The sequence below is a fragment of the Bombus vosnesenskii genome, unplaced genomic scaffold, assembly GCF_011952255.1.
Source record: "Bombus vosnesenskii isolate JDL3184/JDL3185 unplaced genomic scaffold, Bvos_JDL3184-5_v1.1 scf7180000013308, whole genome shotgun sequence".
NCBI lineage: Eukaryota > Metazoa > Arthropoda > Insecta > Hymenoptera > Apidae > Bombus > Bombus vosnesenskii.
The window spans coordinates 589,330-613,053 of record NW_022882957.1 but is presented as its reverse complement, the minus strand read 5'-3'; the positions used below and the strand labels follow the sequence as shown (position 1 = coordinate 613,053).

Sequence of the window (23,724 nt, the reverse complement as noted above, 5' to 3'; positions counted from 1 at the left end):
TTATTTCCAGCTTGTCTTCGACAACAGTATCGGAGGCTGCCGATCGATCATCATGGCGTACTATCGGGCGGGAAAAGCGGCGGAATGTCGATGACGATGATTGATATTAATGATGAGAACGCGAGGTACGCGCCGGCAGCAGCCATGCCGTGATCGAAAACGTACCAAGAGAGAGAGGGAGGAGAGGAGAGACCGGTGTCGGTTCGGTTGGCGTGTATGCGGGCGTTAATAATCGGCGCACCTGCCCTTTTAATTTACTTCGTCGGCCGTTTCACCGATAAATCGATGATAGACCCGAATGATTGCCCTGTAAATGCTTATCTGCCCGTTAAACATAACCACGTTGTGAAACGCGGGGGCCCGCATCAGACTTGGTCAACGCGTGTTCACGCGGAATCCTACACGACGTCAGATCTCGATCCGATGAAGTGTTTATTTTCGCGGGCGTTGTCGATTTGTCTTTTAATGGATATTTGCGAACTACGCTCAGCCTCGCTCCCGGTAAATCACTCGGTGATTCGCGTTTTAGGAAATCGTTCGCGGACGACGACGATTCCGGTGAATACGGCCGGACCACGCGGCCGCGTATTTCACGCGGATTCTCGTCGCGCCACTGACCAATACGTCACGCCGATCGTCGCCACTCGACGAAACCCGAATGGAATTTTTCGCGCTTCCCCCGGCTATCTATAGTTACCTCTGAAACGTTCTACTGGATTTTGGAGGCAAGCTTTTTTGCTGTTTTTCTTTTCACCTTTTTCCTGCTTTTTGGGCGAGTTTTAAACGCTACGGGAATTATAGTAGAGTAAGAGGATGTTGTGATTTCTGGGTTTTAGCTCATGGCTGAATTGTAGAGGCCAATAACTCTACCACCGGTGATTGCGGCAAACAATTTGCGCACTGACGACTTTTTATGTAGTAAAAATATATTTGATTCTTTGCAGTTTCGATACTTCATAACTTTGTAGTAGCTACGATTGATTAATTATGACATAATCGATTCATCCACATTTTCATGATGATTCTTTCACGATAACTTTCTTCTAAAGGCTTCCCATGCACGATACATATTTTCTATATACAAGTACATTTCTTTTACGGGGTATCATAAGTTTCAAATCTCTCGTACATTATGAAAATTGTTCTTCGCTCGCAGGTGATAGCCTTGACCAGACGTACATCTTCTGTCAACTGCTTCTGACTCGCCCTAAAGGACTGAATCGTCCACTAGAAACGTCCAACATTATTCTCTTCATTAAGTTATGATATCAGAAACATCGGCTCCGCAACCATACCACATTTTCCCTCTATTTATATTCCCGAAGTAACGTATTCCAGAGCTCTCGTTTCGGCAACGGATAAGAAGATCCCGCTCGAGGGTACGCGTAAAATAGCAAATTCTAGGAATCATACAAGATTTTTGTAATTACCCGGCAACGGTAATCCAGTTCCGGACGAAGCAGTCCAGGAAATATAGTCGAATATCAGCTAGCGAGCAATTTTATTTCAATAAACTGGCCGGCGCGGTAAAATTGAAACGACCTGACAACAGAATAGTGGAAAAGAGAGACAGACAAAGCGAAGGGCAGAAAGAGAGAAGGAAGGAAGGAAGGTAGCGTAATTTCCGTGGCAAACTAGACGAGGACAGCCGCGGTTCGTTGCGGTCGTACTGTAAACCTCTGGCATTTTTCATGGAAATTGCCGAGCAATTTCCGCGCTGTCCTACCGAGAGTAAGAATAGCTGGAGAAAAAGAAAGTGGACGGAGGAAGAGGGAACTGGGCAAGGAAGAAACGTAAGAAAAGGAAGGTCTCGAAGCGAAGTCGGCGTACAGCATAGCTTCTTAGATGTTACGACGAATGAGTCTTCATTAACGGCAATTCGCTTTAAACTATGTTTGGCTTGCGGCAATAGCGCGAGAAGGGCTAGACCACCTAGATACCACCAGCGGCGCCGACAGCACCAAGTCCGACTACCTCCGTCGACGTCACACCCCTTTCTGTTCCGAACGCTGCTTGAATCGACCCCTTTGCGCCCATTCCCGCTGAACAACCACAGAACTGTGGTTTTCGACTAACCACCCGATAAGTCGTTGGCTTTCCGGCAATAACGTCAACAAGAAAACAATTAACCTGCATGCTCTTGAACCAGCAGGCGAACACGCCTTTTAGTGCGCACGGTTTCTTGATTCGGAGAATTTTGACAGGAGAGGTACAAAGTATTTTGGAATTATGAAAGATTCTTGATATGAAATTTTGAACATCGATTAGTGGAAAGATTTCGAAGCTGTTAGGAAGCAGCACTTTCTACTTACTTTTGATTATTTCCCAGTAATTCCGGTAAATCGATAAACGTCAACTTAAAATGAAATTACTTCTTGAAACTCGCTGTAAATTCAATCGATGGTAAGTCAACCAATACTCGTAGTAATAAATTCTTGCACCTTTGTCTGCGAAACTTATGCTTTTCTTCCTCTTTCAATGGATATAATTTCAATTTTAACACTGCCTCCTTACTGCTGAAAATCCTTCAATTGTTACATTTCTACTCGAAAGTTTTTGTTTCTATTTAATATCTGTAACCGGAAAATAGTTGAAGAATATTATTACACTTTTGTTGCTCTAACTTTCTTCGTAATTAAGCGTTAGTATATGATTGCCTTGCTTCTCGAAACCTTTACAAAATTGGCTCGCAAGTTTCGCGATTAACATGTGGATAGAACGTGGGCTAGAAGTTGGTCGAAACGCGGCCGGAGGAGAATAATTGCTACTCGTCAAAAATTCGAAAGGCTACTTGACTCCATCCGAAAGGTCAATCTTGGCGGAAACTCGTCGAAACTGGGATAGCACAATGGAGGCAGCTTGGCCGATTACGATCGACAGAATTCCTTTAGACGCCTGGCATGGCTCGAATAGGAGCAACGATCGCGCTCCAAGAGAATCTCGGGTATCCACCGAGTTTCTAGAAACTATTGGTTGGACGTTCGTTGTCACGAAACATATGAAAAGAAGCCTCGAGTATCTTCGCGAATAATTCCTGAATACAAGATGAATACGTTATCATAATAACATCATTTGAGTTCGTCCAAAGAACATAATTGAATGAGAAATTAATAATTGGAAGTAACATTCACTATCTCTTCATGGAATCGCTAGATTAAAAATTTGGATAATTTGTCGAAAGACATAGTAATAATATATTCGTCAATTTGTTAATTAATTTTTGTAATTCATTAATTCTTATAATGTCTGAACCGATCTTTTGTTATTTGATTTATAATTGGCAAATTAAACGATCGGAACATATAGAGCTTGTCAAGTTATAAAATAGTTCTGCAAAGATTGACAATTACAAACGTCAATTCTGATTCTAAACTAGCAAAAATGACGTATTAGATTTCTTGTTTTTGCAATTACTAAAAACATATAAGTGCTTTTATTCAGACAGAAATATGATTACATATATTCATCTTCATTCATCTTCATTATCGTCATTATTCATCTTCATCATATTGCTTTAAGTCTAATTAGGTAACATATTTAGATGTTATTATAGATCGGTATTTCTAGTGTTAACCTTGTGCAATTTTGTTATAACGAGTCTATGATGATTCTAAAGATTAAAATCATCGCAGTTCAATTCATCCATAATTTTACGACTAAAATATATCTTTTTAAAAACAAGTAAGTGGATATTGGATACCTTTGAACAATAGTATACCTCGCCGTGGTTCTGTCCATCAAAAGCAAAGTGAATGGTGATCGATCGTTCGTTCTTCTTTATAGTTATTGAACAGAAACGAAAAATAGACGAAGAGTGGAGTTAGTTTTCAGAGAGGAACATTTAACGAACCTGAGAATCCTGTCGCGAAGAAATCGAGAAATTACAATGGACATTGTAAAGAAAATAATCTCACCAAAACGATATCCGGCGAGGAAATGAGATAGTCGATACGGTCCTTCGTTTGATCCGTATTTCGTATAAATACGGATATATTTTTCCTTCGTGAATTAATCACGTTGTCCTGCATGACGGATGGTTAATATCGTTATTACCCATCCTAGCAGGGAAATTAACTTCCAGTCGCTGTGGTTTGCTTAATATCCTTTCCATCACGTTTACTTGTCACCGTTTCGAATTTAATTAACCGTATGAAGACTAAAAGTTTCGGACTTGTCGCGCTTGTGTTTTCTTTATAAAACATTACACTCGAAACAAATATTATTAAACTAACAAATCAAAGTATCTGCCATATTCTCAAGATACGTACAACTATTTTTGTCAACGTTCTCGGAATTCTGTTTTTAGAACGAATCACACAAGATATGTATTATATATAATACATTATACGTTATCGATTCCTCTCAACCTTGCGGCTCCTTCTCGTTGTATAAATTGCAATTTAAAACTCTCAATTCGACGTTGAATTCAAATATAAAATTCAAATTCTAGTTTCAATTGAAAGACTTAAATTTGAGGTTGAATTAAAAAATTTATGTTTGTATTTGAATATAGAAGTTCGAATCTAGAAACTTGTACATAAAAATGCGAATGTAAAAATACGGACTAAGAAGTTTGAATGTGGAATTGTTCAGTTATTATTACAAGTATAAAACCACAGACAGTAAAGATCATTTCGTGGTAATACCGCAGTCTGAAGCGCGTTAAAATCACATACAATTAACTATAACGTTCTAAAAACACGTTCCCTACGAGACTATCTCATTGATATCTCGCGTGATATCATAATTCACCATCCATCCCGGGAATCCCGTCCCTTTTTCCTCCAAGATTTTCATCTTCGTCGACGGTTTGGAATTCATCGCGCGCAGGTTCGCGTGTCCAGCATTCGAAAGCCACAATTCTAGCCGAGCGGCTCCGCGACGCGTAAGCAACCGGCCACTCGTTTAATTCGTTTTAAACAAAGCGCTATTTATCACGGAAGTTATGCGGCCAAAGCTGGACGAAGGGGGCGAAAACGGAGAATACGTACACGCGGATGTCGAGACGGGAGGAAAAAACGTGTAACACGGTCGTACGTTAGTACAGTGATAATTTCGCAACTTGTAATGCTCTTTGGGCTTGAAACCGTGAAATTATGGCGGTGGCCGCGCTAACTTCGCGTTACGTCAAAAGTTCCAGCGCCCGTTTAACATACGTCCGACGGTATTTATGATCCGACGTATATTTCCGCTTTGTAATTGCCCCTTGAACCTGAATCTCACCGTTTCTCCCGGTTTACTCCTCTTGCGCCACGGTAACGACTTTCAAATGCGTATAAAACTACGCCTTCCTGTTCGAATCGACTTCAAATGTTCGTACGTTTCTACAGGGCAAAAAATCGTCGCTTCGAAACGAGCTGCAGCCATTACGCTTCTGCGATTTTTAAAGTAAAACCAGAACAGAATTATAGAGTAAAGCACTTTGAAATAAGGTACTGGAAGTTAAGGTTAATAGAGGTTAGAATTATTTAATACGCGTGTTGGCAACGAAGAGAAGTTTACATTGTAAAAAATGATTTTATTCTTTGTTTGTGTTAACGGAGAATTCATCTGTTATTATTAATATAAATACTAGACTTGGATTAAAAAATCATATTTATAGTTCAATAATACCGTTGTGAGTTCCAAGTGGAGTTTAACACAATATAATATCATATTTATATATTTATATATTTCGTTTATACTTCACATTTAGAACGTCCAATACGTCACCTTTCGAAAAAATCTAATCATAAATAGAACGAATTTTATCAGCAAATAATCGATCCCAACATGGTTGAATATTCGCAATGACGGTTCACAGGTCTCTGAATATTCTACAAAATCAAGAATGTCAAACCTTGCAGCCGTTTACTAGCGCGTGTCCGCGTTTTATTTATGGTGCCTGGGAACGAGCAGGGCGACAGAAATTAATATCGAAAATCGAGTCCGGAATCCGAAAAAGCTCGCCAGATTAAAGACCTTCGTTAAATACAATCTTCGATGAGGCGTGCAGCTGTGGCAGCGTCCTTATAATCGTTAATCCTTCTTTCTCTTCTCGCGTCTTTCTCCCTCTTCCTCTCATCGTCCCCGTTTCTGGCTGTTCCCTTGCTGAAAATCGTACACTTTCCTAGTCCTGAAAAGCAAGCTGGCGGCTCTCTTCCCCGCAGGAGCTTATCTTCGGAGCTTTTAATTTCGAGCGACCAAGCTCTTTATATCCACGAGAGGTATAATTATCCACAAGAAGGCAAAAGGGTAGCATTGAATATTTTAGCTCATGCCCCACTCTTGCTTTCTCCTTTTCTTCTTCTATCCCTTGTGCCACTTCTCTTTCGCTTTATGCTAGTGTTTCCATCTATTTGTCTCCCTTCTTTTCCGCCAGTTGTCCCATTTGTCTCTCGATGTTTTCACTTCCCTTATAATTGTTCACAGAGTATATGCGGCAGGTAAAAAAAAGGACAGACAGGACATGAGAACAATTAGGTCGACGCATATGAAATGTGTGTTTTTTTTTTCAAAGTTTTAATTTGACGTTAAATTTGTTTTGCTCGTTAAATTTTGTGACATCGTTAACTATTAATATATTAAGGAATAAAAAGATTATTATAAATCACGTATTATACATTGTGCTAAGAGGATTCATAATGATATTTTATAAATTTGAAAGAAAGATTGCCACGACAATTGTGGAAAACATAAACGCTTTATTCTATCTAAACAATGTTTTAAGTTATCAATTACTTTGAAATAGATTGTAATAATAAGTAAACTTCAAATTTGGAACTGAATCTCAATAATAAAATTTGCAATTTAAATAGAAACAGCTCCATTCAGAGTTTTTCAATTGTAGGACTGATAGTGCTTGTAAATGTGGATTGACGAAACCAGTTAGTTGCTGAGAAAGTACACTGAATCGCGTGCAAATCGCTTTGATTAAATATATGACGTCTTAAAGAAACTACGCGTGATTAATATTTCATTTAAACAAACGGCTAAAATAAAAACTAGGATAAAAAAGAATATTCCGAGACCACATTTTCAAAGACTGACGAGAAGAAGAAAGTAAAAGGTAAGAAAGCGTAAGTAAAAGTCAAGTAAAAGCGTTCGAGTCAGCGGCGACCGAGAGGCAAGAGATTAAGGCACAGAGTTACGTCCGCTATTTCGCAGTCAGATTTACATAAGTTCCCTCGTTCCTTTCCTCTTACATTCTCCTTCCCCGGAACATGGTCTCGCTTATCGATTCTCCTTTTTCCTCTTCTCTGTCGGTGTTCCCTTTTAATCGCCCTCCCGCTCTTTTTCCCGGCTCGTCCATTTTTCACGCGCGCACGCCTCTACCGCCGTTAATTATCTGCCATTTGATAATCCTCTGGTTCTCCACCACACCATTTTGTACGCGGTTTTACGGCCCCCTATTTGCCACGCTAATTTCGGATTCAGCGGCTTCTTCACTGATGCTTCGTATGATTGATCTTTCTTACTCGTGGACAAAAATCTGATTCCGTTGCCTGTTACCAACATCGTATCGCGTTCAGGGAAAAAAGAAAAAGGGATAGCGTGTTTTCAGTGCTGGTTCGGTGCAAAATGGACTGTGTGGAAATGGGTGGGATGTTTGGACGCAGGGCACGTATGAAGGAAGGCTCGTGTTTCAAGAAGTAAGAACCGGAGATCAGTCTTCTCACGGTTCTGTTCCTCTCCCCATCCACGACCAATTTTCTGCACCCGGTGTGCGAGGACGAGACATAAATCGTTGATAAATCATCGGGAAAAAATGGCCTGGTAATTACAGCCTTATTAATCGCTGGCAATTATGCTCTAAGGCTTCGTTCGTCCTTTTTCTTTGTTTTTTCTATGCAACTGCAACTTTTTTATGCGTTATCGTTTAGGAGTCTCTTGCCATCTGTTGCTTGAAATACGTACCAAGTTCTCTGAAATTTAAAGATAAGAAGGGGAAAATTTAATTTAAGCATTGCTCGACTGAGAAGAACTGTCTTTAGTTTTGCGACGTTAGAGTTACTACATAAATATTTGTTTAATAAGTAGTAAAAATTTGGGATCACTAAGTCAAACACTTCTAATATAATAAAAGACGCTTCCGTCTGACCATTGACGTCTCGCTCTACTGACGATTACCAGAAATAGCATACGCTGTTCTTGTCCCCTTCTATGACTTCAACACACACTCTACATCTATCAACGTGATTCTACTAACTTTCAATTAACAATTCCTTAAACATAATAATATTTTTATTTATTTTTTATTTATCCCATATTCTTTTACGTGTCGTTTAGTTTTTATCAAACATAAATCATATCACATTCACATTTGTAAAGAATAAAACTAACTGAAATTAAGGTATCTTCATCAACTTCTAATTCTTTATTAACTTCTTTCTACTACTTCTTCTATTACATTTAATGCAGCTTTATTAACTTCTCATAGAAGTTCCTAGTTAGGGGGCAGTTGAGTTTATAGCTTACAACAACTTATAGAAAATTTATAAATTAAATTTCCTACTCGCATATAATAAATACAATTCGTATAGTAAAGCGTGTTTCGTTGCAATCTTACTCATTTAAGGACGATTAACTAAAAGTACGAAGGACGGTTTAAACTTCGTTAGTTTCCTAAAGTTGGACAAAGAGAACATTAATGTTTACGATGACACGTGTTTAGCGTGTTTGTCGCATGAGAACTCGTACAACGAGAGAGGACAGATGTTTCAGTTGACTCGTTTGTGATTTCAGAATGTCTCGAGGGCAGTCAGGCTGGTCGGACGAGCCGTGCACGTCGACCGGAGGTCGAAACGTGCGACAGTCGGCAGGGCCATCATCAAGGACGACACCTCCGATTCTCGAGGACCGCACTTCCGGCACCGCGTCATGTAAAGGTGGATTCAGGTTAGGTGTTTATGGATGGAGGAAAAGGTGTTTGTACTCTCTGGTGCTCACTTTGATGGTCATCGTGATCCTGAACCTGGCGCTCACCGTGTGGCTGCTTAAGGTCATGGGATTCAGTTCCGTAAGTTTGTGATATTAAACATGTTCTATGAATTTGTTTTCCGATTAACTCATAAGATCTCTTAATAGATTATAATCCGAAAATAATAGTCCTGGGTTAATCCGTTCGTCTAACCAACTCCTTCCAATTACTGCAGTCGTATGTTTACAGTTTTAGAATTGCAACAACGTTAAAAATTAATCTCAGAACTGCAAATACATTTTTTTTCATTCCTAAACATTTCTCTACTTCTCGTGTAATATATAGAAAAATTATGGGCAAGTGTTTTTGTGGCTATCAAATAAACCAGAAAGAAAGAATTGGAAATTTGAAATCTTTGTCCTACAATTACATATATCGTTTAAATGGTAAATAGATCGAAACAAGAAAACTTCCACGAGCTCGATTCTCCGATATATACTTGCCCATATAACTCAGAAAAAAGGTCACCATGTTTACACAGAAATACCCTCATTCATTCCTCTACTCATCATTGATAAAACATACCTTGGTAATAAGCTGTCCTTTCAGAAATTCAAATTCCTGCTCGACCGGTCTACACAAAGAAGAATTAATATTCCCGACGGATCTTGCTTTTTTCCCACGTCGAAATTATTTCCGGAATCGCGCGTTGAATTTCTTTATGAAGCACCTCTCTGGTCATTTTCGCTCGGCCGAATTCGCCTGACATTTCGCTGTTGCATTTCAAGCGCAACGTGCGTCTATTCACGTTATTTCGTCGCGAGATACTGCCACGATCCCTGACTTTGATATTCGCCGAGCTGAAACGAGAAAACGGAACGAATTCGTGTTGGGAAACACGAATAGAACACTGACACCTTTGGATATGCAAAACGGCTTGCAACCATCATCGGTGGAAATCCGCGGGTAAGCGGCTTTTATTTGGTAATGAAGCGCGATTCGCCGCGCTTCAGCGAGATCATCCTCTCTCTTCTGTTATCCTTGTTTCCTAATCGATGCAAATACGCTCTGCCTCGCGTCGCTTGTTGCACTTATAGAGTGCCATTCTACTGCGATCGCCTCCAGTGATTCCGATTAGATCGTCAAGTAGAGTTGGAACGGTTTGTTCAGACGCCGGTGGGTTGGGCCAACGTGATGGAGAGGCTCGAGATTTTAATATCGTCGGATGGTTTTTGAATGGGGTGATATATTGTTGACTCGAGCCCGTTATGGCTGATAAGAAGACGAATCGAATCATCTGTCATGTCGGACGTTTATCAAGCTCCAGATAGTTTAAGCTCTGCAACGGCTTTCGCTTTGTGTGTTTAGAGAAAACGAATTGAAAAATTATTCTCCGCCTCTTCTTTCGTATATATTTTTTTCTCTTTTTTTTTTGCAGATTTCTCTTGAACGCATTAACACGCTAATTACCTGACAAATTTTGTGCATTTTCTCAAAAAGGAATACCGCCTGTTTCGATATAATACGTCGTTAGTAAAGAAATAAAGTCGTTTATGCGTTTTATACTACATCTAGTAGTTTATATCGCTAATGTAGTATCAAAAGAATTTAAATCTAATGAACACGAGAACCTCGAATTTTCATATCTCACGGTAATCAACATGTTAAACACGCATAAAATTCTTTTCAACATTACAGATCATTTAACGTTACAGAATCAAATCAAACGTTTCTCGAAGACCGAATGCAACGTTCTGATTCCGTGTCTGATCGCTTACGTCTCGATCTACTGATTCCCGCTAACGAAAGAAACCATCCACGCTATCCTCGTCCTTTCCGTTGATCTTACCATGCACTCTATTGCATACGCCCAATCGCCAATTCCCTCGCCAATATTCAACCAGCTATATCTTTCAAAATGGACTCGCTACATCCTAAAACTTTGTCTGAACATTTCTCTGTAACGTGGTATAACACACACTCCTAATAAAATCAATTCCTGTCACGTCGTTGGAAATTAGTTTCAGGCGAGTTTCGCCGCTGGTACAACAGGCCTCCGGTGCAATCTATACAACCGGTTACCAACACAGATAAGATTCGTTCCTAACGCCACGCGAACAGAGACGCGAAACAAAGGGGGAAGGGCAGCAAGCTGGTTAATATAATTCGCCGTAATTACCGGAATCGTTGTATCGCGCCCGGTATCGCGGAAATCGTCGTTTGCACTTGCCACTTCTTTACGTGGGCCGGTTAATTCCCGGTTTATAATTAACCGAGCCCCTTGGTGGTGGCCTCCGAAAGCCAGGGGATGAGAGGCGCTCGTTACGAGCTGCGAGCCTGATAACAAGCTCGTCGAAACGAGCTCGCGATCGTTAGAAAAAACACTCATGCCCGCCGCTGCTTGTTCCCGTTGTTTCATTATCGTTATTGCCGAAATCCTGCCGCGCGAAACGCGATATTTAATGGCGTTGAGTAATATCGCGGAGGACGGTGTAACCTTTCGGCTGACCACCGCCACGGATTTATGGTGGCCGCGTGCAAGCGTTGCGAACCATAGTTCGACAGAGACCGCGTAATTAACGCTCTCCATCGCCGAATTTATACGATCCACCGATGAATCAACCCGATTTTTCGTAAAACGCCCGGGTATCGCTGAATGTTACGAAGTGACGATTAGATCGGATTAAGAATTTCATAGAATTCAGGAAGTGTCGAGATAAGTTGTCATAAGATAAGAGTTGTCAATTTTTAACTCTTTGTAATGTAATAATATTGACCTGAAGTAGACGCTGTGTTTCGTTCTACTTCTTCCACTAAAAGCTTAATCTAGTAACCAAAATACAGTTTTCGAATTTAACACATCGAAGATAAGTAAGTCGTGATAAGATGTTGAATGTAACTCGGACTGCAGAGGGTTATAAATGTAAAACCTATCTCTAATTATGTCTCATTCTCTGATCAAATAGCTTCGCTATCGTATTGGAAAAAATAGTTACTATCAAATACTCGTTAAATATGGTGCTAGAATTATTAATATTCAAACATGTAACTTTTCTCTCACGATCTCTATTCGTTCTCTGATTATCTCGAATTTCGCTTCCGCGTTTAATCGGACTCTTCTCACTCTTTACGCCAATATCTATCCATCAGATTCTCGAAGCACCAGGCTTATTAAAAAAGAATATCCACGTTTGGTAGCATGAACGGATGATTTTTCTTCCCACAATAACGGCGATCACGAATGTCCGATTTATTTACGACTCGCGAACGGAAAAGCGACACACATTACTCACGCCGCGTCAAGGTGAATCGTTCGGGGAACACCATCACCGGCGGCAAAGAACACGCTTCGAGAAACAAGGGGACGTATACGTGAGATTGTAGTGGTAGAAGAGATGTCGACGATGCAACAGGGTAAAGGCGAGAAAAGGAAAGAGAAATGGAATAGGAGAAGCGTAGACGAAATCGGTGCAAGTAAAGATAGCGGACTCTCAGGATAGCCTTGCGCGAGAACGAACGAACGAACACGAAGGTGGGAAAGAAGAAGTAGCGGAGGCTTACATTTCCCACGGGGTATCCTTGCTTGCTCACAGACTCCTTACTTACGGATTGATACTCAATTTCCAGCGAGTTTAGCCCCTATCGAGGGATCGTTGCGCCTGATCGCGGTGGCTCCTTTCGATTTCAAATAAATTCGATAATGGCGGATATATAGGCGGTGAAGAGTAGAGGAGTCTGAGATGGTGTAGCGTACTCGAACAGGGATATAGAAAGGGATTTCTCCATCGTCTTTACCTTAATCGACAAGGTTCAGGTAGGAGAGAAGAACGAGCTGCTTGGCCTCGTCTGGCTTGTCGATGGATTCGACCCTGTGATGGACGATTTACGAAGGACGTAAGGCATTTTTCGAGCTTTCGATTTTAACCATCGCCACCAATCGTTCATCCGCAATATTGAACGTTTGATTATCAGCTCGGCGCGTATGAAATCTTTCTCCGAGGTTTGAATTTGCCAGGTCTATAATTTCAATCTTGTCCTATGACGCGCGTTAACGAAGCAGAAATTTCATATAAACTGGTTATGTTAAATTTTAAGGAAATTTATCATGAGAATATTTAGATTTCGTCATTGACTGCTGAGAGTAAATAAGATATTCGGTCGATTCTCTTGTATCTGTTCAAATTCGGGAAGAGTAAAAGTTACTAGAAATATAGAAACATTCGGAGAGAATAAAGACACTCTGTAATCGGAGCAACTTTTTATTAATAAATTATTTTCGAATCATTTTCATAAACATTCTAAACATTGTTAAGATGGATTGAAGTTTAGAAAATCGTATCGTATGAATCGTAGTAACTTGCGTGATCTAGTAAACGATTCTTAACAGATGGAAAACCAACGAATGACTGTAATTCCTGCTTTCAAAATTAATCCACAGATTCTAAATAGAAACGAACAATAAATTTCTAATCCAAAGGCACAATGAAACACTCAACTCCCCGGGAAGAACAACGCGGAACGATAAAATGCAAACGGTGTCATCCTTGAAGCGTGAAATGGAACGAGTCCGTGTTCACGAAAGCGAGTCCGTTTATAAAAATCGCATCGTTATCAGCGACAGTGGGAATCGTGGATCGTGCTGGATCTGAAATTTCCCGAGACGCGCGAACTTCATATCCATAGCAAAAATACTTTAGCCTTGTGTGCTAGCCGACGTATACGAGCGAAAACGCGATACACTCGCGAGCCAGGAAATATTTTATACCCTGTCCTTTCACCCCTTTTTCTACCAGTCTTATCCACCATTCTTTTCCGCTTTTTCATATTTGATGAGCGAGTGCGGAACTCCTGGTTTTGCGAAAAACCTTTTTACCCAAGCATCACGAAACCATCTGGCTTTGCTCGATCCTGTTCGCGGGCAACGTCTTCGGGAAATTAAATCGTTCTTCTCGATTAAGAAGTTGGATAATCGACGAGCGAACCGTTTCTGGTGTATTTCATCGAAGATTCCAAGAATAAGTTATGCCTTTTAGAGATAATTTCGTTTCATACATACACATACACATGAACAATGCGGAGGAATGATCAGAATGCTATTTTCAAAGAAATGTCGTTCGCTCCCGTAAGTTTTGAATAATATTGATTACAAAATTATTCAAATTGAAACGTTCATATGATAAATAATGTAAATGTCAGAAATGAAAATTTTTAATCGATACAATGAATGCATTTTTGTTAATCCTAACGCTTTTTCGCTTAAATGCTGTCGAATTTCAATATTTATTTTCGCAGACTTATAGCAGGAATAAATGCAATTATTTAGATTACCTATTACTAGTTTTTTTTCTATATAATTTCAAAGCAGTTACCACAAAACTTACTGAATTCCCAAATTAATTATCTCCAGAGTTACTAGTTTGTCCATGAATAATTATCGGCTTAAGGGGTTGAAGTTAGCAAGTGTCCAGTGATTTATAGAGAAAATTACATATACAATAGCAAGCCGGTGTTCCTGTCAACATTACTAAAAATTGAACTATCGCCTATGAAAATTTAATTATCAATATCCAATATTTCATTCACCATAAATATTCAAAAACACATCGAACAGGGAGAATAATTGTTGATTGATTGAATCGCAAATCAATTACCCGGTTCGACAGTTAGATATTTCCAGGAATGGTATCGAGCCAGGCAGCAGCTACGAATATTTTCTTCGATCCCCGCATATTCTTCTTCCTTGGCTTTCCGGTAATCTAATAATTCGATGGTTCAACTTTATCGAGACTATCCTCGCTTTTGTATTCGACCCATCCGAACTTAACCCACTCTCCCTTCCCACGTCCCACTGGCTCCGTTCACCCCAATTCAGTCGTAAAATTTCGTTCGCTTACATCGCGGATGTTCGCGTCGCTCGAGAAACAGAATTTAGTGCGCGAACTCCGTCGTAAAGTTGGCTCGGTAAGAAGGAAATTCATAACTAGCAACGCTTCCAATATCTCCGGTCGGATCGAAAGGTCTTACGAGATCTTCGATTACGAACAATATATAATATCACCTCGAAACGTTATGTTGGCTGGCACCGTATACAGATACTATATTGCCACTAACGGCTTTACGTATACAGGTCGGTAGCGAAGCAAACGCTCCCATGCCTCTTCCGTAATATCGCCTACGAAATCGACCTCTATAACTCTCGTATATCCATACGGAGTTCACCTGTATACGGCTCCCTCTTATATTGCATCAGGGACACTACAGCCACGTTACACTCGAGGGTCAAGGTGAATCCTGTGTCGCGATATACCGACGTATCCGCTCTCGAGCTCTTTCTTCCGTTGCTTCGTTATGTAATAAGTTGGTTATTCGAAGCTTTCTAACTATGGCTCTTATCGTAGCTGTATATTAATTTCTTGATATTGCAACTGCGGCAGACTTTCATATGTTTCTGTACAAAATCAGATGGAATTTATATATCGTACAAGCTGATCATTAGGGCACTTTTCGTGTAACGTAAAAGAAAATCAGAAAAAGTGGAGGAAAAGGAAATATTTCTGTTTATTATAATAACTTATAGTTTACAAACAGCGTAGCCCGCCGAAATTAACAGATTGTGCGGAACGCGATTCTCGATGCTTTTCGCGGCTACAGAGCTAAAATAGCGATATAGGTTTTCGGTTTTATGCTTTTTGAACTCGAACTTTTTTTTTCAACAGAACAACAAAAAAAAAAGATACAAATAGTTATAAAGACTTTTAACCGGTAGTAATTTGCACCTTAAAATTCGCAAAATATTATATGCAAGAGAGCTTAAAATAGCAAATGGAAATATGTAAAATACGAAAATTTAGAATTTTTCATAAAGTGTTGTAAACCCATAAAATGATTTCATTACATAATCAGCAACTCGTAACACGGTCCTTTTTCCCATATTTTTCCATCCAGTATCCAATTATACGCCGCGTAACCAGGCGACGAATCGATAAATGGGGGAGGGAAAGAGGTTAATAGCAAGGGTGCCGATAAAAATTCGAAAACAGTTTCCGCGGGCTAAATAAATGATGAAAATTTGTACGCGTTGGCTCGGAGAAATATGACCGTTACACGCTGGCCCGCCGGACAAAATTCTATCCGGTACGTGCAATAAAGTCGGATCCACTTTTACACGACCTCATATCTATTGATTTAATCAACGAAATAATAGCCATTGTATTCACCGGGAAATCGGTTGATGGTTTATAAAAATATAAGCGGTTAACGTGCAAACAGAAATCATCTTGATGAGTCTTTGTCCTGTCAAGAGATCGATATTCGAAATTCTCAAAAATTCATGAAATGAATTCTCACGGACGGAATTCGTTATTGAAAATTTATCAACGAACGAATCATAGGAAGCGCAAATTCTCGTTTCTCTTCAACTGTCGTGTACAAATTTCAAATATTCAAATTCGCACGAATTTTGCACGGGAGAGCGAAGCATAGAATGTTAACAACGAAGACCATCGACATAGAAAATTTGGCGAAACGGATACTTCTAAAATTTTACATTTTACCGGTCGTTGGCTCACGGTGGATGAATCTTGCATAAACTGTGGCCAACTTGTCGAACAACGAAACATAACGACGAAGGACAACGGACGAAGCGGTCGATATTGATTCATTGGAAAAGTTGCCCTGCCGGCCAATAAATGCGTGAGAAATGGCCGGGTCACCCTGTATATACATTGCATATAAGCGGGTGCGTTAGTATTAAAGGATATCTATTACAGCGGCCAAGCTAGCAAGTGCAAGTACAGTATACCGGGCACGGCGCCATGAATTTTGAACGTACACCGGTACCATAGTTGTTGGCCAGTGAAACTGGATCGAACAACGGGCGGACGAGTTTATCGTTCCCAGGGATTTCAACCGCGGAGAAACGTACGATTTTTTCTTCCATTTTACGACGATCACCTTTCGTACCGCCAACGTTTTCACCCCTGGTTTTCGATGATCTTCACAATATTTCGTGTGAATTTCCATGGTGTGGAGCGCGATCTCTTCTTTTGGTTGGAAATACATTTTGTAGAAAAAAAGGAGGAACAAATAAAAGGATATTACTGAGGATGAGAAATGTAATTTCTATATTAAACTTCAAGGTATTGTACAGATTAATCAAGTTATTTGTAGTCAAACCATTTGAGTTCAAGTAATACGACTTCAAGCGGGTACATAATGAGAAGAAAAAGGTTGCGTATCCAAAAATATTATGTACACGAAACATGACTAAACAGAAAATGTACAAAGAGTTGATTTAGTCCAAGCAACCAATATATTTCTGCAACACTGGAAAGAATACTACATTACCCAGTAACTGTGGTTTTTGTTTTTGAGTCGAAGAATGGTTGGAAGAACTTCGCTTTTAACTCATTTGAAACTCAGCAAGTCAGGTACAACAACAAATTCACATTAGTGAAGTGTTTCAAATTACTGAAAGTCAAGTAACTTCACTAACGGAAACAGGCATAATAAGTTTACGCTCGTGAAATATTTTGGAAAATATCATGGAAAAACAATATCTGTATGTAAATGGAATGTCTCGATTAAGTAGTACAGTTATCCGATAAAAAGGCGAATGCATTTTTAAATTAAAAGAGGAGATGATACCAAATTTCGAACTCGATGTTGGTAAGAAAGATTTTTCGTGAAATCCGAAAGTTTTTACAGAGCACAAAAAGCAATTTGTAGTGTTGTTATCGAACGCAGAGTCTAGGATATGTACACCGAAAAATGAAAAGTATATTCGTCGGTCTTCTTCTATTCCTATTAGTATCGTTGTGACTGCGTACATTAAAAGCGTCGCTACAGTGCGTCGTGAAACGCATCGCAAAGGAATTTATCAGCTTGGTCCGAAATAAAGTAATTACCGCTGCAGTGGTGTACTTACGCGTGATCAAAGGCAACGGGACGAGCGAAAAGTTGGGTTATTAAAAACTATAAACAACACGGTTTCCCGAGACAAAGTTTCAAAACCGTGGCCTGGCTGATGCGTGGTGTTCATTCACCAGACTTTTCGCGCTTTTCCGCGTATTCGTGTCGCCTCGTTTACCACTCGTTCAAAGCCTACCATACTCCCCTCTCCTTCTATTTCTTCTATGCTCTCTCCTTTCTTTTTTTTTTTTTTGTATTTCTCGTTATTTTCTCCCTTCCTTTTTTTCACGTTGCCTCGTTTTTAATCCCCGTGACTACGCGCAAAACAAAACAAAAAGAAAATGCAGAAATAAAAGAGCTATTGAGGTGGGAAGATGAAGAAGGATAGAAGAAAGCAGAACGTCGTACGATACGTAGATAGAAAAACAGAGAGAGCAAGAGGGAGAAGAGTAACCGGGTCGCCGAAAGGTATCTCGCTGTGTCTTTCGCTGCATTGGATAGAGTAGTTCCCCTTCGAGGCAGAGATTAATTAGAGAACGAAGAATACAATAAATGATTATATCGAGGAAGAAGAAAGTGGCAAGGCCAGCGACGGAAACCGAAGAGGCCGAGACGAAGGGGAAAACGAGACACCTGGAAAAGGCTCGGAGTATTATAAAGGAGGATGCCAGGACTGAACGAGACTGTACCGACGTTAATGATGCCCTTGGGGCGTCCCGTCTCCTAGCATCTTCTTTGTAAATTATATAAAGAATTGTTCCTATTAATGCAAAAGATGTGTACGAAATATATATATATAATTGTATTATACATGTATGCACTAGATATTTAATTATTAACTATACGTACATAGATGTATAGGTATAAATAGAAACGAAAAACGATGAGCCATGATACGCACGGTATCTGTTACCACTTCTCTCGTTATCTTAAGAAAATGATCTGCACGAGGTCATCGCTCATTATAGAGCATCACCATTTCTTCGAGGTATCTTTCATAGGCTATTGTCCGACCCGTGCACACACATTCACGGGCTGCCACATATACCATGCGCAAAAGGGATCGAAACATTAGATAAAACGAGTGTCAATGCTCGTTGAGTTTCACCCGGTAAATACCACGATTGAATTATCAGCGGATTAACAATTCATTCGCTGCCGGCGGTAATGATAATTACACCCATTTCGATCCGTTACATTTGGCAGCGAATCGATTCGAATATTAACCACGACGTGACCCGTTGGAAGTCGCCCGTCATTATTCTTTGATTCACGGACCGATGATCTTTTTTCTCTTGATACTTTTAAAGCCGTCTTCTTATCGATTATCTTATTTGCAAAGCTTTCCGCTTAACGAGCGATATAATGGTGCATAATCATCGGAGAATGAATAGGATATAACGTAATTAAAGGTAACTTGTGATGGATTTATATTACAAAGAAGGATTGTTAAATTATTATAAGCAGAGGAGTGAGTTGCAGGGAGAACAGCACGCTCTAGTTTTCCATATGACCCAGTGAAGAAGTAAGAGGAACATTAAACGTGCCGTGAGAGAGATTTGCACATAATTGATACAAGTCATCCATCTTCTCCAAATATCCATAGAATATGAAACAAATTGGCAGTTGACTGGAATATTTATCCAGTGCAGTATTAAAATAAATAAAAGAGCATAAATATAATCAATATCACTATAAAAATCACCTGTTCCCTCTGATCAAACGTTACTTTCGTTTGCTGTCCACCTTTCAATAATCGCTTGATAGCTACGCTAATACACTCTACAAAGCCAGTATCGAGAAAGACTTTCTTTAGAGTGTCCGGAAAGTTTGTAGCATACGCACTGTTTCTATCAACGACTTTTTGAGAAACTTTTCGACAACGAGTTTCTTTAAATTTCTAAGAGATCCTAAAAAGATTCTTTAATAGCCAGAATAGATAAATAGGGTGATTATAATATATCCGCTAAATCAAATTAAACGTTACTGTTAAGACTCAACTTAAATTAAGCCATCTAGAATAGTTGCCTTAATTTCTTTTAATATCCGATTAATGTCCTATTATTCTTTTAATGTTAATGTTTTAAACAACTTTTTAAGAACAGGACGTAGCATTTCGTTTAATCGAGCCATAAATTTCTCCATGTTCTTTCATAATCTTGTAACTCGTCGCTTCATATCCATCGGAAAGCAATTGTTCGGACTAAATCTACAATTCCTCAAATTCTTCCTCCTCTGTCGTTACTTGAATCACCTATGCTTAACGCTGTTTCATACCTCTCCATCCAGAAAGCTTCACCGTCATCCCTTCGTTCTTCTTCTCCTCATCGCACAGCAACTAGAAACGAAACGAAAACGAAATGAAACGAACTAATCCCGGTCGGCGATGTATCAACGCTGGCAGTGAACTGTATTGCCGCGTTTCAACTACGAAATCATACCGGACGTTGGTAAATCCTAGCCGGATAGCGAGACCATCCGCCATCAGTACACTCCGCGATTTAATCCTTGCGCCGTGCACAACGTAAAATAACATGAAATTGCAATGTCGCCACGACGATGTAACTGCAGGGGTGGGGGTGTGGTCTGGCTGGTCCTCGACGTTGAGGGGCGAGCGGTTCGCCACGTAGAGGGTGCTGACAGGACTACCAGTCGGATTACTCGCGGCAAAAGTTAGACGACTCCTGTCCAGCTCGGGATAATTACGTGAGGTGCATTAACGTGGTGTACGTACCACCTGCATATGTATAATTACGTGCGGTTTAAGCGCGCGTGCGGACAAGTGTACAAGGTGTTTCAAGAACATAGAACCGAACTTGGTGATTACGCAATACTCATCTAAAGATTGCTCACAGTTCTTCCATATTGCTTAAACAATAATTCTGTGAGGAAAGATGTCGAAGCGCTTGTTGAAACTAACGAAGAGGAAAGTATTTGATCGCTTATCGTAGGAAACTTTCATATTCGTATTGTGTGTGTTACGTAAAGTATTTTGGAATTCCGCTAGCACTATAATGACATGATTGTCACGATTCTATTGGTAAAGCCTGAAACCAGTGTGGAAATTTATATAGAAATTACAAGGTATTTATGGCAAATATATTTTTAACTAGAAAATTTAATAAAAAGTTTGACAAAAAATTAGACTGCAATATAAATACCTATCTTTAGAGTTATTCAAGGATTTCCATATCTTTTTGTATAGAAGTTCCGGACGATTTTCGTATTTTTCTGTGCTAATAAATGACGGATGATTTTCGTACTTTTCTGCACCAATGGACGAAATTTATATTTTGTATAGGTTTATCGTAAAGAAGCCCGTAATGCGATGCAAAGGACACGACGCGAGTATAGCGTGACATGCCGAAATTAACAGAATAAGTAGACGATATTGTGGCGTCGCCAGCAACAGAAGGGTTAAGATTCCTCCGCTTCTATTCACGGATACATACTTCTAAAGTTTGCCATCAACTTTCTGAAACTTCCTATACGGGGAGGTATCGTATACGTAGGTGCTGTCGAGAGGAACGTGAAGGAAAGCGTTTCTCCATCAGTCGTGGAGAGGGGCCTGCGCATTGCGTGCGCTCGAACACGTTCGCTTTGCATCTCGCTTCAACATTTCGTCTCTCGATGCGAATACCGACTAATTCCAATGTTATGCCACATGTAGAGTGAACAACCGGAAATTTATACAAGAACACAACGGGATTGTTTTATCGCAGTCGACTGTCTACACGGAGAAACCGGTGAAATTTCTTCACGGTCGGGGGTCACGAGCTAACGAGAAGAATCGCTGGTACTCGCATGGGAAAATTAATTTCGTTCGCACATGGGTTCCTCGAAATTTTTATTTAGTCAAGATATAGATAGGTTCTGTTTCATGTTTTGTGAGGGTGGATTTGTTAAATGGAAAATGAATATTTAGTTAAATGGAAAAAATTGTATTTATCGTGCATTAGTGGATAACACAGTGATTCGAGAAATATTTTGATAACAATATTTTTCACAGTAAAATTGAATACGATTTCTCTTGTAATATCCTAAGAAAGGTATTGACACGAATTCAAAGAATATTATAGTGTCTGATTTACATTCATATTAACTTCACAATATGGAACTTAGTACACACAGCAGTATCCAGACGTAACCTGTGTACCTTTACGACCACGTGACATTGAAGAACAGGTTTTTGATAGTAGAAAAATATTAAAGAATCGAACAATCGAAGCTAAAGATGGAATAAAGCAAATATATGAATGCACATCAACAAGAATATAAAGCAAGTGCTATAATACAATGTAACATTCATTTTCTTACGAAAAAGAAGAACTGTTCTCGACAGATTCGTTGCCAATACGTTGTCCATTTAAGGCGGATTAATTTTTACTAACAATATTTTTCATACTGCGTACCAGTAGTAAAAGATAGCGTCGACAGTTCGCGTGAACACCCTGTGCATGATGGATTCTCAAAGAACAAACATTTTGAACAAATAGAATAGCAGCAGAACGTTAATATTAGTTAAATAATACCGAAGGAAATTGATCGATGAGAATAAAATGGCCAGCGACTAAATTGGCGAAGCCGTGAAAATGGTGTTCGAAAGTCTGTAAATAACGCGCTTTGTATTAATTTATGGACGGCGAGCAGCCGTTCGGAGCGCGGCGTTCCGAGGGCGTCGTTATGATGATATACACGTGCAAGGGGTGTTATTTGGATTTCATTACGTCCTGCTCGGGGCACTCCTCCTCGTGAGCACTCGCCTTGTCCGATGGGAGCTCCTAAGAATCTGAAGCAGCTAGCCAGGGGGAAAATATTGGGTCAGCTGGTCGCGTGATCTCTCAAATGATCTTACATTCGTAAATCGCTGAACAGGCTGGTAAATATGAACGAAGAAAAGATCTACTACTCTTCTGATATTATTACCTATGTTTGTAACCTTTTTCGTTTTTGATTGAAAGTCAAGTGGCTATTTGATTTAATTCTTTTCAGTATGGCAACTTAATTTTTGCATCGTTTCTATTATATTTCACAGTTGGAGTAAATTAGTTAGACATTGTCCTACATTTGTTGTTATTAAAAATTTATTATATTTTATCAAATCATCGTATTCCGACTGGGAATAAAACAGAATATCCTAGATTTATTCTCATTAAAAATTCATTATAGTATGCAAAATCGTAAAAACGTATTTCAGCAGAGCATATCTTAATTAATTATACTAATTAAAACGAAACTAGCCGTTCGATGTTCTGAAAAATTGAAATATGTGATTAAATTCATGTAGTGGCAATTTTTAACTCATATGACTGTGATTATTAGCTAGGTAATTATTATCAGACTGTAGAACCATCTTTTATCTTGAATTATTACTAACGGAAATACATTTTTTCTGATTTCCTTATTAAAAAAAAGACACAACGTATTAAAATTAGAATCGCTTTTACAGAAAATAAATTCATACATCTATCATTTAATTAATTGATATTTAACATTTTAAAGCACTGTTGCTTATAGGTACGCAACGTTGAGCATAAACGACAAACTATTTGTATCAGTAGTTTCTTGACCGTCGGATCCAAAAAAAATTAGAAGCATTTGTTTCAATTGATTAGTTGCTTTTAACCGAGAATATGATACGCGTACAAAGCGAAATCGCAAAAAATGGTGAATTTTATAATAATTGGAAACGCGGATAGCATCCGAGGAAAGAACGGAACGACTATCGCGATCGAGTCGATTTGATTTGATTTCATGCCGAAATCGAATCCAGCTAATTTCATCCCTCCCACCCTCGGCTAGCGCGCAATGGACGAAAGTTGCGAACCAGGCTGATCGCGTGTCGCTAGATTAATTTTCGTAACTGTGATTATTGGATGGGTTTTCGGCCACAATTCGGGCCACATTGAGTCGAG

At 39.5% G+C, this 23,724-nt stretch overlaps 1 protein-coding gene across 10 annotated transcripts in view; it reads left to right on the top strand.

Annotated features, from left to right (window-relative positions):
- LOC117234727 (zeta-sarcoglycan) overlaps positions 1 to 23,724 on the top strand; it is a 218,461-nt gene that overhangs the window by 184,025 nt on the left and 10,712 nt on the right. For 9 of the 10 annotated variants that reach the window (XM_033496217.1, XM_033496214.1, XM_033496211.1 and 6 more), the window contains one exon: positions 8,725 to 8,998. In XM_033496217.1, the coding sequence (XP_033352108.1) occupies positions 8,725 to 8,998 (274 nt within the window). Of the gene's footprint in view, positions 1 to 7,570; positions 7,756 to 8,724; positions 8,999 to 23,724 lie in introns of those variants that run through there. The other variant, XM_033496220.1, reaches the window with a different exon arrangement.